Raw genomic sequence first — 14,062 nt, forward strand, 5'->3', positions numbered from 1 at the left:
CTTTCTAGAGACTTATCAACAGTTCCAATATTTGAGTGCTTTCTCAAACATGGGAAGTCTGCATTCAGGTGAACTGTCTTATAAACAATCTTGGAAAATACTATCTAATAATTCATAATAGCAATAACATCTGTCAACCCACTTATCTGGGATATTGAAATATTCTCTCTTGATACCATAATGGCCAATAGCTATCTCATTGTACTTCAGAATTAATTTAACCATAAATTGTTTTTAAAATATACTCTTAGACTGAAGAAATATTTTTGATCTAGTCAATCATAAAAAGATCATATATTTGACCATGCATTGTGCCTGGAACATTGTAGGTGTTCAATAAATATTTGTAGACTGACTGGGTATCAGTTTGATTAAATCTGAGACAACCAAATATTAATGAGCTCTCTTTGAGTCACATTTTTCAAGAGAAAAAAAGAATTAAAGGCACTACAGAGCAGCAATTAAAGGGCATGCATTTCGGGGGCAGACACACATTTACTACTCATATGACTTTGAGTATATTTAACTTCTCCAAGCCCCAATTTCCTGTTTTTTAAAAGGAAAAAAGTGATAGCACCCATTTCATGAAGCTGTTGTGAAGATTATTTGAGATAATACATGCTATACATTGAGACTATTCCTGCTACACAGTGAAGACTCAATAACTAGGATTAATTATTGTCAGTGTTTAACAGCTTCTTGGATAGCCTGAGTGGGTCTGACGAGCATGGCCTCTTCAGGGCTCACAGCTGTCCCTTGAAATCATTCCCCTCATGGACCATTATCCTCTGAAAGCCAACTTTGCAAAGTCTTGTTATAACAATGTCGTCAACGATGGGACTTTGTGGATTACGTGTTGTTGAAGGCTTAGTAAAGCACGTTTTGGCTTCTGGTTTTTTGTTATGTCTTTACTGGGAAAGTGCACAACCCGTTGAAGAGATATTAGGGATTAAAAAGAGCACAAAACTGAGACGATTCTATTAAAAACTGAAGGGATTATCCTTTAGGTAGCAACCCCTTCCCTTTTCTGTACTCCCCCTACCACCTCAACCACACACACACACCCCTTTTTTCACTCTAGGGCTGGGAAAGTTTAATATTTAAAAGCACTGAGTAATTTCTGTGTGCCTGGCTTTGTTCTCCAAGTTACAGATAAGGACGAGATCTGCATGGGCAGCACAGATTACATACTGTGGCTTCGTTGGTGAGACATAAACACAAGGACTGAACTAACAACAGTTTTCCTGAAATGTAAGTTTACTCCATAACATAGATCTCGGTGTAATTTTCTCTGGCTTCAGAAAATTATTCCATAGATTTAACCTAAATCCATCACACAGAAAATTCTTACTCTTTTATCTAGCCTCAATGTTCACAAGGTTATTATTTTCAGGCAGCTACTTCTCTGCTATGTAAAACGAAATTAATAAAATTGTACACATACGTTACTTGTGAACAATATGCTCAACTAAGTTAGCGTTGCTGTTTCCTGAACTCTCCCCATAGCAGAAGAATAATCAGCACATATTTAGAGAAGACTGAATTTCCTTACCTACGCTTAAAACGAATAGCAGTGTAAGAAAGAGTCAAGCAAAGACTGGATACTACAACAATCTAAGAGGAACTGATAGTAAAAGAAAAGAAGGCAACCTGGTTAGCAACCACACTTGGACTCAAGGACCTCAGAACGGGAGACCAACTGAAGGCTGGGTAGGGACTTGTTTTCTGAGAGCTTCTGTGGGAGCTGCAAAGCCCCTCTTGGTTCTGACTGAAAACGGGGCAGAATCCTCAGAAAAGGAGGTTCTGCTCCCTGATGGGCTCCACCTAGCTGGCAGCTGCTGAGGGCGCACTGAGGGTGGGCTGCGAGATGTAGCACATGCCCACCTCTACCCGGAAGGAGACGCAAAGCAACTCTCTCTTCTATTTCGGCTGTCACCCCCAGCAGGACGCACAATTAGGAAACACAGCCAGCCACAGAGTAACCCTCCGAGACAACATCACTTGTGACAGTCCCTGGATGTATGGAAGCGGAACCAGTGTGACTATGAACAAGCTCCTGGCTTAACCTCTGTCGTTCAGCATCTCCCCACTGTAACGTGCATCCCTTGTGTTGCAGCACAGGTGGGATGAAAGGTCCCAGATAAACCAGCTGACCCCAAGTAACAACTCAAGGTGAGGAGATGCTGCAGAGCTCTGGTTATGGAGGCAGGGAGTGGATTGGGGACAGCGAAGAGTCGACAAGGTATCCCGGGGGGCTTATTAGAACCTGCCTGAGGGAGGGTTTTCCAGAGCACAAACCACCAATGGAGGTTGATCTTTGGATATATTCTCTAGTCTAATCTCTCTTCCCTCCTGCAAGCCAACCTCTGGTAGGAGGGTGGAGATATTTGCAAGGTGTTCTCATGTTAATTGATGTTTCTTTCTTATACTGGACATAAGAAGGTTAGGAATTTCGTATCAAGCAATTGTGCAATTTACAAACGAATGAATTCGTGATAGTGTGATCCCCAGTGTGATTCATGGCATAAACTTGAAAATCTTGTATATGTATCACATTTGAAGATATGCTTACCTGTGCTTCGTTTGTGCATGTCCCCGGTGAGAAGGACTACATATTTATACAGGGAGGCAGAAAAGTGCTCCTGATTATATAAAAAGGGCTGGTCCATAGTAAGTAATCCATAAATATTAGAATTTTTTCTTCTTTACTTCTCTTTTCATGCCCAGGTGAACTGCAGAAAAGATAGAAATTAGGAAACTGATGTAAATGACAAAAATCCTATGAAATCCAAGTCATTTTAGTACATGTTTTTCTATCTTCAACATCATCAGTTATAAAAATTCATTTTAGGGTATAAAAATCGAAAGTGTGAACTAAGACAGTCAGAATTTAAATGTAAAATTTTATGATGCCAATAAAACTAAAACAGGAAAAGCATCACCTCAAAATAACGTGGCTTCTATTACACATCAAGTTGATGAAACTTTTAACCTTTGGGCAGCTTCTAAAAGTGGTCAGAGTGGAACACGAACATATGCAAAATCTAAATACATACAAAAGAAAATAACAGGTAGATCATATTTGATATAAATATGTTCTCAAATGTTTACATTCTATGCCAGCATGTGGAAATCAGGAAAACTGCCTCTCATGAGCAAGTCGTAAACTGAAAACCTGTGTAGAGACTCTATTTCTACTGTCAATACCTTAGGAATATTGGTGGTAAGTAGATATTTTCCTACACATGAAAATGTAGAAGCAACATAATCAGTAGTTAAGTGTAATATTTGGGATTATCACACGTACTAAAAGTTAGGAAAACCCTGTAAGAACATAAGCATGAATATCTATAACTCAAAATTGTCCATAGCTTGTTAAAATTAAACTGAAATAACTTGTCTTGATAGTGTTTACTAGTCAAAGAATAAAAATGACATATATATACACATATACATCATTTTTGAGTGACGTATTGAAGAATTCAGCATATAGACAACACAGGCAGGATTCACTGAAATAAAAACATTGACATTATCTGTTAGCATTGGGCATTTTTAGCAGCTAGAATGGAGGGCCATTGCCCCACAGTTACTTCAGGCTCCAATTGTATCCAAACGGTCCAGAGGTCCGTTGGGTCAGGACTGAGTCCTAGCTGTATCCAGCATTATCGGTTGAATTCGCCTGACCCATTTCACTGAAGTCTCAACATATTTGCAGGCTGATTCCCTTGCCGTCCTCCTGGAAGAGAATTCTCTCTAATCTGTTCATTCTAGTTAACAAATCTTTTCCCACTGACTATCACTTATCATAAAAGTAAATTCAGCATGGCCAGTGATGCATAGATAGCTTATCTCTCCTAAAACCATTTTTTTGGTTTGTTTTATGGGGCAATCCACCATGCTTGTTATTTCCATTGTGTACTAATGCAGTGCAGTTATGATATATGTTACCCTCTAAAATACTGGGACCCCAATATTAGAGTTAGATAAGTGGTAGTCCCACCTAGATATAATTTAGACTGGATATGCAAGTAAGGCCATCTAGAAACTTCCTCCTTTCAGGGTGGGGCCATTTCTCAGGGAATTCATCCCTACCATGTGAAGTCTACTTTTTATTCCCATCTGAAACACACTGTCTCCTACTGTTCTAATAGCTTTCCACCCACAAAAACAAATGTGTACCTATGCACAGCATACCATGGCACGCTAGAAACACAGCTGCCGTATTCTGTCCCTTATAACCAGGGACCTTTCTAAGTATTTGATCATTAAGGTTTATAGATACATAGTCATCAGTCAGCTTAGAATTGTACAACAAATGGTCTGATGACCATGTGGAGAGTGGTTTCTGCAAATTTCTTCCCCAATGAAAGCCTTTGTAGTAGAAGCCACCTGAAAAATAAGAGTCAAAAGTTACGGCTGCATTACTAGAATTCCATTCAGTCACCAACAATCGATCCAGTTTATCATCATAACATATGACCAAAAGGTATCCCGGTACAATGCTACTCAGGATTGCATTCTTCTATTTGACCTTGTCAGGTTTCAAAAGCAAGATCCATTCCGGCAAACAGATGACCTCACCATTTTCTGCATCTGGTATAATTGTGTTAAGAAATAATATCATTCTCTAGCTGTGAGCCTTTCTTGAGGCATAAAGGTAATATTAGATTTCCCTTATTATGTAATCCAATTATTCATTTGTCTATTCTCGGCTACTTTTTCTCCTTTTCTCCATTTATCATCGATTTTAACCCAGTTTTCCACCTTTAGAAGGGATATTAGGTTCAGCCACTGTGCTGTTACACATTGCCGACAAGTGTCTCTCAGTCTATCCCATCTCTATAGTGGTACCAGGAGATACAGTGGTACCAGGGTCCTTCCCACCCCCTTTTCTCAAATCCCCCAGGAAAGTGGAGGCATCTGTTGAGTGGGAACTCTCCCTTGGTCCCACTCATGTCCAGTGTGAACACACACTCATGAAAGTATGTAAGCAAATCCTTTGTACCTTCATCGCTTCCCATTTTAGACAACAGATGTTTAATTTGCCCGTTCTAATTCTCTGTCACACCATTACGCAGAGAATGACGTGCAGCATAATATGTCTATGTGATGGGATATCTCTTTGCCCTTCGTTGGACAATAGGAGCTATAAAATGTATTCTTTGGTCTAGAGAAATGTAACGTGGTGGTCCAAATTGGTATAGTCCTTACTCCTTTAACCCAGTTTTTAGTTCATATTTATAATGGCGACTTTGATGTCTTTGTCTATAAAATCCAACCCCTGGTCACTCTTACAGGCAGTTTCTGTTGCCTGCTTTTTTTCTAGAGTGTGGGTCATATGTTGTTCCTTTACATGTCTCATAATTCTTTTGTTGGAAACTGGACATTTGAGTTAAAACTCCAGGTATTGGTACCTTCCCCACTCTTCTCTGGGGCTTTTTATTGTTATCTGCTCGGTTACTTGTTTATTTGTTTGTTCACTGGCCGGATTATTTTAGTGACTTACCCTATTCTCCCCACCATCCTATTCTCCCCACCACCCGTAGGTCAGGGTTAAGTGTTAATATCAGAGGATGTCGCTTTTCCTGGAGGGCAACCTTGGCTTAAGCCTACAGTCACCCTGGGAGGAGATGGTTTTGACAAGGCTCTTTGCCTATTTCCCTGACCATGTCCCACTGTTAAAAACTCCACTAACTGTGGGATGTTTTCAACAATGCTCCAGGGCATAAATTGATTGAGAGAAAGAGCCAATCAAATTTTGGGTCCATTGAAGGGATTCATCAGATGGAGAGTTTAGCGTTTAAGATTCCTTTTGACCCCTCAGAGGATCCACTTCAGCTACTTCTTTCTCCAGTTCCTGAATGCAAACTAGCCAGCCTACAGTTTAGCCGGTATCTCCAACTAATCTAACAATCTCTTCCCAACTGTTTTTCACCATAACTTCTGGCTGTTTTTGAGAGAGCCCTTAGGCTTGAATTTCTCCATACTTAGCTGCAAATAAAGTCGGCTCCCTTGGGAGAGATTACTGGCTACTTGATGAGTCACGGTTTTATGGCTCAGGGTGGGGACGAGGTTATATTTCTCCCCAAGTGATATCTCCATTTTAGGAATTGGGCTCTTGATATGGAAGGCAGTTGTCACAGGTCTTCTTGACTAGCCTTTCTGGCTGGGACCACCACATTAGAGTGGTGCTGTGCCCAAGGAAGGGTCGCTGTCCCTTGAGTGGGGCTCCCCGCTTGGCTGCCTCCATCACCCAGAACTTAGCTTCAGTGGCAGGCAGCTTGGGGGCGGGATAAGATGCTTCTGTCCCACCCCTCCTTGGAGACATTCTCTGATGGGAAGTTAGGGACTGAGGGGCAACCCTGTGGTCTGGGCTGCTAGAGTGGAATGCCCTTCTCCATGAATTAAGGAGGGGTAGGGAGGCAGCTGACCTTGGCTCAGATATCACAGACTCTTGCTCTTCTTACTGAATTTTCGTAGATTTTCTTGAATAAATGTTTCATTAGCTGTTTGCCCTTAGGGCCATTTCCAGAAACTGTAACTAGTTGTTTAAAAACAATTTTCCCCGGTTTCACTGGGGAACACGGCCACAGAGCTTGTCACACTGTCATACCAGAAGGAGAATTCCCCATTAGTGTTTTTTCCTACATAATTTATTGTGAGATAAGTTATCAAATAAAGTGTTAATTTTCATCATTGGCTTCTATTCATCTGTCCTCTTAATCAATTCTTCAATTTTCCTTCCCAAACTGTTGCCTGCCACACTGGGGTAGTAAAGGATTTTTAAACACCATGGCTAAGGGCTGGAATAGCCAACTGCAGAATGTAAATTTGGGTACCTCTTCTTACATGCAGTTGTGGTCCTGGGAATTATTTTGCAGCCATCTTCTCTGACAAGTTTTTAGGAACATTTATTTTGATGACCTTCCAACATCTTCCAAACTCCTGGGCTTTGTGGCACCGTGAAGAGACTGTCCGTGGAAGCTGCAGTCCTAACCACTGCATGCACGGCTGGTGGGGCCTCACGGTACGTACTTCTCTTTCAGCAGCAGCATCAAGAAGCCCATTCGTGTTTTAACCTTATTTAGTAATTACAATTTGGCAGGAGAAAGGATTTTTTTTTTTTTTTTTTTTTTTTACTTTATTCTTACAATTGGAAGCAGTATATTTGAGAAATCTGCTTTAGGATTTGAAGGTATTATCTAGTTTGTTACGGTTTGACAAGTGAAAATGATAGAATTCATTTATTTTCATTTCGTTTTGCTTTTAGAGGTCAGGGATTCATCATCATTTCGTGGGCTTGAAGTTTACGACTGCACCCTGCTCAGTTTTTTTTCAAATTACTTCGCTATATTTCTTTTTTAATAGATGTTTTGATTAAGATAGATGGAAGCCAGAAATGTCCAAATCTTCGTGTGAAGAGATGGTAAAAAGATATTTCTAATTAAATTGCAGAGCAATTTGTCAGGGGAATATTTTAATGCCAGGGAGCTGGCAGAAACTGAGAGGAAATGCACGCACAGCTCAGAAATAGACATGTCGATTTTCAAATTAACTGAGGAGAACCAAGAAAAAGGAAGTAAACAATACCACATACTATTATACAGCATTTTATATGTCAAGGGAGAAGAGAGGCCGGATGGATTTAAAATGCGATTATTGAAAGTAAGATAACGGGCTCCGAATAGCAGAGGACTTGCCAGCTGTGGAATTCTCCTGCACTATCACTGCACACGTTGCCCTTTCTTTACACGCTAAAGATCCATGTGTTCTTAGAACTGCGAGCTGTCCTTGCACACCCCCTTCCCTGGGTGTCCCCCGGTGGGCGCTCTGCATTTTCCTTCCCCTTGCTCCCATCTCCCACCTCCTGACGACCCTGGCATCTGCCCCACGTGACCCGGCGCCGTGTGCCACACCTTCTCTCCAGAACCTGAGTGTAAATGGCTTTGTTTTGTCCCCAAGCCTCTCCTTTCTCTCCTCTTGTGGCTGCATCTGACGGACCATCACAGTTTTAAAAAAAATACATAACACACACAGTCCGTTACTTGCATTTCTCGTTTCTTAATAGTGATTATGATGAGCAGAACGATTCATTTTGAAAAGGTCCAGTATTTATGAATTTTTCAAATTTGACGTCTCGTGCTTTTGGATCGTCTCTGAGAATCGTAGCCTTCCCACGATCATGGAGATTTTCATCTATTTTGCCTGCTAAAGTCTACATGGTTTCAGGTTATCGATGTAGGCCTATAAGAGTCTATTTTAATGTGACACTTATTAGAGCACCAGGCACGAGTGCCCCTGCCACACTTCAGAGGGAGCACAGCCCTGGCCCATGATCCCTCACACTGATGTCTGTTTCCAACTCACTCTCCTGAGGGCGCCCTTCACCTCTGCGTTCCTCAGGCTGTAGATCAGTGGGTTCAGCATAGGGTTGAAAAGGCTGTAAAACAGGAAAAGGATCTTCTGCTGCTCCTCGGGATGGCGGGACTTGGGGGCCATGTACATGACGATGGCACTGCCAAAGAAGAGCCCGACCACGCAGAGGTGGGAGGAGCAGGTGGAGAAGGCCTTTCTGCAGCCCTCCCCAGATGGGATCCTCAGGATGGCCCAGAGGATGCGTGTGTAGGAGACCAGCACCAGGCAGAGGGGCCCCAATAGGATAAACACACAGGCAGCAAAGATGACCACTTGGTTGAGCCGGGTGTCAGCACAGGCCAGCTTGAGGACAGACAGGATTTCACAGAAGAAGTGGTTGATTTCACGAGGCCCACAGAAGGGCAGCCTCAGGATGAGAACCACATGGACCAGGGCCAGGAGGGAGCCGCACGCCCAGGAAGTGACGGCCAGAACCGTGCACACTCTCCAGCTCATGATGACAGAGTAACGTAGGGGGTGGCAGATGGCCACATACCGATCATAGGACATCATTACCAAGATGAGACACTCAGTGTGAGCAAAAGCCATGTACAGAAAGGTCTGTATGATGCACGGGACAAAGAAGATGGTTCTATTCTGACTCACAAGATTTGCTAGCATCTTGGGGACATTGTTGGAAGCATAGGACATGTCAACAACAGCCAGGTGTGACAGGAAGAAGTACATGGGGGTGTGAAGTCTAAAATCTAAGCAGATAATCCCCAGGATGACTCCATTCCCCAGGAGGGTGAGGGTATAGAAGAGAGAGAAAAATCCAAAGAGGAAAACCTCGAGGGCTGGACCGACCTGGAATCCCAGCAGAGTGACTTCTGTGATCCATGTCTGGTTGCCTCCCATGCTTCTGCAACAGAGATTGACAAGTCCAGAATACCTCAGTCATGGGGCACCCCCATTCGGGACCCCCTCCCGGCCAGGACAGGAAGGTCAGAGCTGTAAAGCAATCGAGACACAAAATGTTTACTCACTGTTACAGTGTGGACATTTAAAAATGTATTCCTTTGAATGGATTCTCTATAGTGTATTTTTAGAAATATCATAAAAACTTAGTATCATCCTATTAACCAGAAAAAATTCCCCTTTATCAATGAAATAATATATGTGTATATATACAGATGATAAAGTCTGTTATAACATTATTATATACTCTACCTAATAGGATGCACACACATATACACGTACGTTGTCCGGAAAATTCAGGTATCCTGGCTTCCCTTCGAGGCTGAATCCTCATTATTAATGTACTTAGACAAGAGATGACCCTGACAAAACGTCTGCAATAAGAGGTAATTTCATTTCCTAGGTTTCCCTGTCTTCTTGGTCCAAGAAATGAAGTGGTGAGGATTCTCTGTTCTTTATGTTCTTTGTGCTTATTTATCTGCCTACCTTCCCACGTGCTTTTCTACCCACCTATTTCAGAGAACAAAAGCAATGACAGAAAATTAGATAATGACTTCAAAAAAGTACTATATGCATGTGTTTGGAGCTAATAAAGACACAGGAAGCTGCAAAGACTAAACTTGTGTCCAAGGATAGCGTTTGAATGAGTCGTAGGAGACCTTCAAGAGGTGAGGTGTGGGCAAGAGCCTGGCGAGGAAGGGCGGGCAGGCTGAGGACAGGGCCCGTGGGCAGCAAAGCCTGTCTGGGCCTTAGATGGAACCCTGGGAGCACACACTGCTCATGTGACGTGTGCATCTGGGCTCCTACTGCAGCCAGGCCAGCGACCCAGGACAGCACGTGTATGGATGCTTCAGCTAGCCACCATGCAGCTCAGTAGCGCCTTTTCCTAAACGATCAGAGTTGACTAACGAAAGCTCATAATTAAAACATTCTGGAATTATAGAGTTTTACATGTAATGCTTTTTGGTAAGGTATTTATAAAAGAAACCAGTGGCCTATTTAAAAAAAAAACAACACTATTTCTAAATGATAAGAATAAATAAAGAGGTAAACAGAATTCTCAGTGAAACAACTCGTTTCATCTGATGCAAATACAGACAAACCATGTGTAATACTGGATGAACTCTGGACTTTTTAAAAGTTTTGTCGGAAGGACAGAAGGAGACACCTCTGTAATGGCAGCTTTGGGACCTCTCTCTACACACTAACTGTGGAGCAGCTCATTTGTGAGGACCAGGAAAGCAGAAAAACACAGCATTTAAGAGGAAAGCTATTCTTTTCTTTGTATGGTTTTGCATTTTGAATTTCCCAGTTCATGAAGCCAGTTTTTTTGTGGTTTTTGTTAGTTAGTTAGTTAATTTGTTTGTTTGTTTGTTTGTTTGTTTGTTTCATCCAAGAAATGATACAAGAACGAGAAAAGGTTTGGAGCTGATACAATACAGCGACAGGCACCTGAAATGAAGATTTAAGTATCCACTTTAGCTACACATTAAGGAAAGATCTTCAGTGCACAGAATGAGGGAGAAAGTTTCATGAATCCATTTCTCGGTTCTTGCAGAGCATGAAAATTAGCAGCAGGGCCTGAAAAAAGCAGATCCACGAATAAGGATGAAAGCAGCATAGTTCACAGTGTAGGTGAGGCCATCATTCCAATCTGATTCTCCAAGGTGAACTTTATGAACTTGAATCACCTATGCTAAACCTCACTGTTTTCATGTGTAAAACAGTGAAAACACGTCCAAGTGCTGATGTGAAGAACTGATACCATTAACTAGTAGATATCCAAGTTAAATGTTAGCTGTTATTAGTATTAAAGAGACCACAACATTCAAGGAAGAATCCAAATCATTGGGATTAGAAAGCCAACAAAACCATGGTACAATAAATTCTTCCACATTTATCTTGCTTTTCTTTTTGTTATTTTTGGGATTAAATAACAAAACATACCATTTTACTTTCATTTCTGTTAATGTTTTTATATGCTGATTTTCAAAAATAAGTTTAAAAAAGAACTTAAAGAAATGGAGGAATCTTTTAAAGTAACTTCACTCCTGGATTGAAGAAGAAAATACAGGAATTAAAACCCAAAAGGCAATTATTTTATGCCAAATATCCCAATGAGAGAGAGAGAGAGAGAGAGAGAGAGAGAGAGAGATCTCATGGAAGGAAAGGGCCCACCCACAGTAAAAGTGTATATTGATCGCTCAGTGAGAATACCGGTTACATTCAGGGGCAGTACAGACTTGTTAAATTTTCACACTGAGAAATTATTTACCATCTGCAATAGTCACTCTGACACTCAGCTTGATTCTAACGAGCACTACAGTTTAAAAACCAACACAGACTCTGAGCACAACGGGCTGGATTTAAATCCTGGCTTTGCTACATACCGGCTTTGGGACCTCTCTGTTCCTCGGTTTCTCCTTATACAAAATGAGGTGAATAATAAACCCCACCTCATAGGATAACTGACAAAATTAAATGGATTAACTTATATAAGACACTGAATAAGTACTTAAAGATACGTTATTGGGGATTTGGAAACCATTTTTGGAGAGGAACTTCTCGATGCAGGAATCATAAGGAAACATGTTACATGTGTAATATTCCTCTGCTAAAATAAGGACCAAAAAGAGAATCTTCACAGCAACAGACTCTGGGTTTTACCTGCAAGAGAATGCCATCTCTCTCCTGGACAAGTGAGAAGCTGGTTCTATGTGGCCAAAGTCCCGCGATCTGCAGGGACGGGCAGTTAGCAGGGTGGGGAAGAACAAGCAAACCGCTTAGCTCTGCCTGGAGGGTTTCTTGGTGTAGGATCAGGGATCTGGGCCACGTGGCCCCTGAAGTTCTTGGTAGCCCTTAGCCAGCTCCCACCCTACATGGGTGGTGGGCTGATTCCTCCTCTCTGACACAGTCACAACAAACTCAAGAGCTGACACACGAGGACAAGGGGAGGGTCCTAGAAAAGGAGGGTCCTAGAGCGGCAGCATCATGGCCACACCTGGAGATCGGCAGTGTTCCCCAGAGAGCCCTTCAGAGTCCTAGTTATGAAAACAGGCTTAGGACCACATGTGGACGGCATTTTGTCACTAATACTTCGAGCCAGAGATTTCACTCACTCCTCCTTTTCCCATGTCCCATCTGCAGACCCCCGCCTCAGGGATTATGAACCACTTTTACTTACAGTGGTATCGTCAGTGTTCTGCTCTTCCAACATGGCCTTGGGCTTAGAAGAGACCTCACAGAGGAAAAATAGGATTGATCTCTTCTCTACAAGGGCCTTATCGGGAGGTGAAGACCCGGTACCTGGCTCTCATCACAGACCTTAATGACAGACTTGCTTCTGGACGCGTGAAGGCTTTTTCTATCATCATTTGAACCCAACTCCCTCCCCACAGACACAAATAATGAGTCAGGGGTCAGACCATGTGGAATTACATCACATTCTCCCCAGATGATTGAAAGACTTTGCTATGTTCCTATGGGCAAGTAAACCAATGAATGCATTTCCCAAGTTTATTCATTTTGTTCTTTCAGTATCCCATGGGATTTTGTGTTGTGTGTTTGGGAGTTGTGTTATTGGGGTATAGGTGTGTGTGGGGGGGGGGGGGTAGAGCCTTGGGATTGAGTGAAACCAGCATGTTTCTAAACTATACAAGACCCTGGCACAAAAAACTAAAAAGTCAAGATTGTCACAAATTAATTTCTCTCAATACTTATTTATCAGTCTTGCAACTGCTCCACTCTCCAATTCCTCCTGACTGAGAAGGAGAGGCTGTGATTTCTTCATCTCTCATGGTGGGGGCCCCACGGACCCTGTTAAGACATCATCTCAGGGAAACAGGTGTCTCCCAATGGAGAAATATTATTGCCAAACAATCACTGCACATTTCTCACAGATATTTGTGACTTGGCAGTTTAGATATACCACCCCTTTCATCTGTAGTTTGCCCTCCATTTCAAATGTCTCCAGATTTCTGAAGCACACTTTTTTTTTCCTTCATCCTGGGTTAAAGCCCACAGTCAAAAGAAAAAAATGAATCTCTCTCTCTCTCTCTCTCTCTCTCTCTCTAATAATGTTTGATGATTGTAAAGTCCTTCCAGTTCTAACTTCTAAGTGTATCTCATCTAGTTCTCTAGAGCGTCTTAGTTTTTAAACTATAGTGGAAGGAGCCCTTCAAAATAAAAGTAATACTCCTATATTTAATCTATGTGAGAGCAGAAAAAAACATATTTAAGAGGAAGCAAATTGGGGTTCTTTTCTGAAACGAACCTGTGTCCTATGGAGCCTTGCTCCACTTACCTCCTTGTTCTCCGGCACACACTCTGTGCTTCATTCAGGTACTACTCCCCAGTACTCCCACTCCTGAAATTCTTATTCCTTGTTTCAAGTCAGTTTTATCCTCGTAGTAACCATTTGACTTCCAACGTAATACTACTCTTCAAACCACTCATGGAGTCTTCTTCACCTGTCTCAACCAAAACTGGACTCCCTTCTCTGGTAGACTAAAAGCACTTATTATTAACATCCTTCAAGGTTGTGCTTAAATATGTAAGTTTTTTTTTAACTTTTAGTATTCTTTTACTGTTCATCTTTCATATATTTTACAAGTAAAACAAGATTATTACTGAAAGATAAATCAGTCACCAACATTCAGATAAAGCTAAGGACAATCATTTGGTGCGTGTTTGTTCAGATATGCATAATTACCACTTTTATTTCTTT

At 41.7% G+C, this 14,062-nt stretch overlaps 2 protein-coding genes across 4 annotated transcripts in view; both read right to left on the reverse strand.

The window, feature by feature from the left end:
- Positions 1–9,359, reverse strand: part of ARHGEF5 (Rho guanine nucleotide exchange factor 5) — a 47,939-nt gene extending 38,580 nt beyond the window's left edge. For both annotated transcript variants that reach the window (XM_019710597.2, XM_074315220.1), the window contains exons 1-2: positions 9,226–9,359; positions 2,573–2,732 (exon numbers count right to left, since the gene is read on the reverse strand). The gene's annotated coding sequence lies outside the window, so the exon portion shown is untranslated. The remainder of the gene's footprint in view (positions 1–2,572; positions 2,733–9,225) is intronic.
- Positions 7,068–14,062, reverse strand: part of LOC141567564 (olfactory receptor 2A5-like) — a 134,786-nt gene continuing 127,791 nt past the window's right edge. For both annotated transcript variants that reach the window (XM_074315225.1, XM_074315224.1), the window contains exon 2: positions 7,068–9,280. In XM_074315225.1, coding sequence (XP_074171326.1) covers positions 8,344–9,276 — 933 coding nt within the window. In that variant the 5' untranslated portion in view covers positions 9,277–9,280 and the 3' untranslated portion in view covers positions 7,068–8,343. The remainder of the gene's footprint in view (positions 9,281–14,062) is intronic.

The sequence above is a fragment of the Rhinolophus sinicus genome, linkage group LG11 (genome assembly GCF_036562045.2).
Source record: "Rhinolophus sinicus isolate RSC01 linkage group LG11, ASM3656204v1, whole genome shotgun sequence".
Lineage (NCBI taxonomy): Eukaryota > Metazoa > Chordata > Mammalia > Chiroptera > Rhinolophidae > Rhinolophus > Rhinolophus sinicus.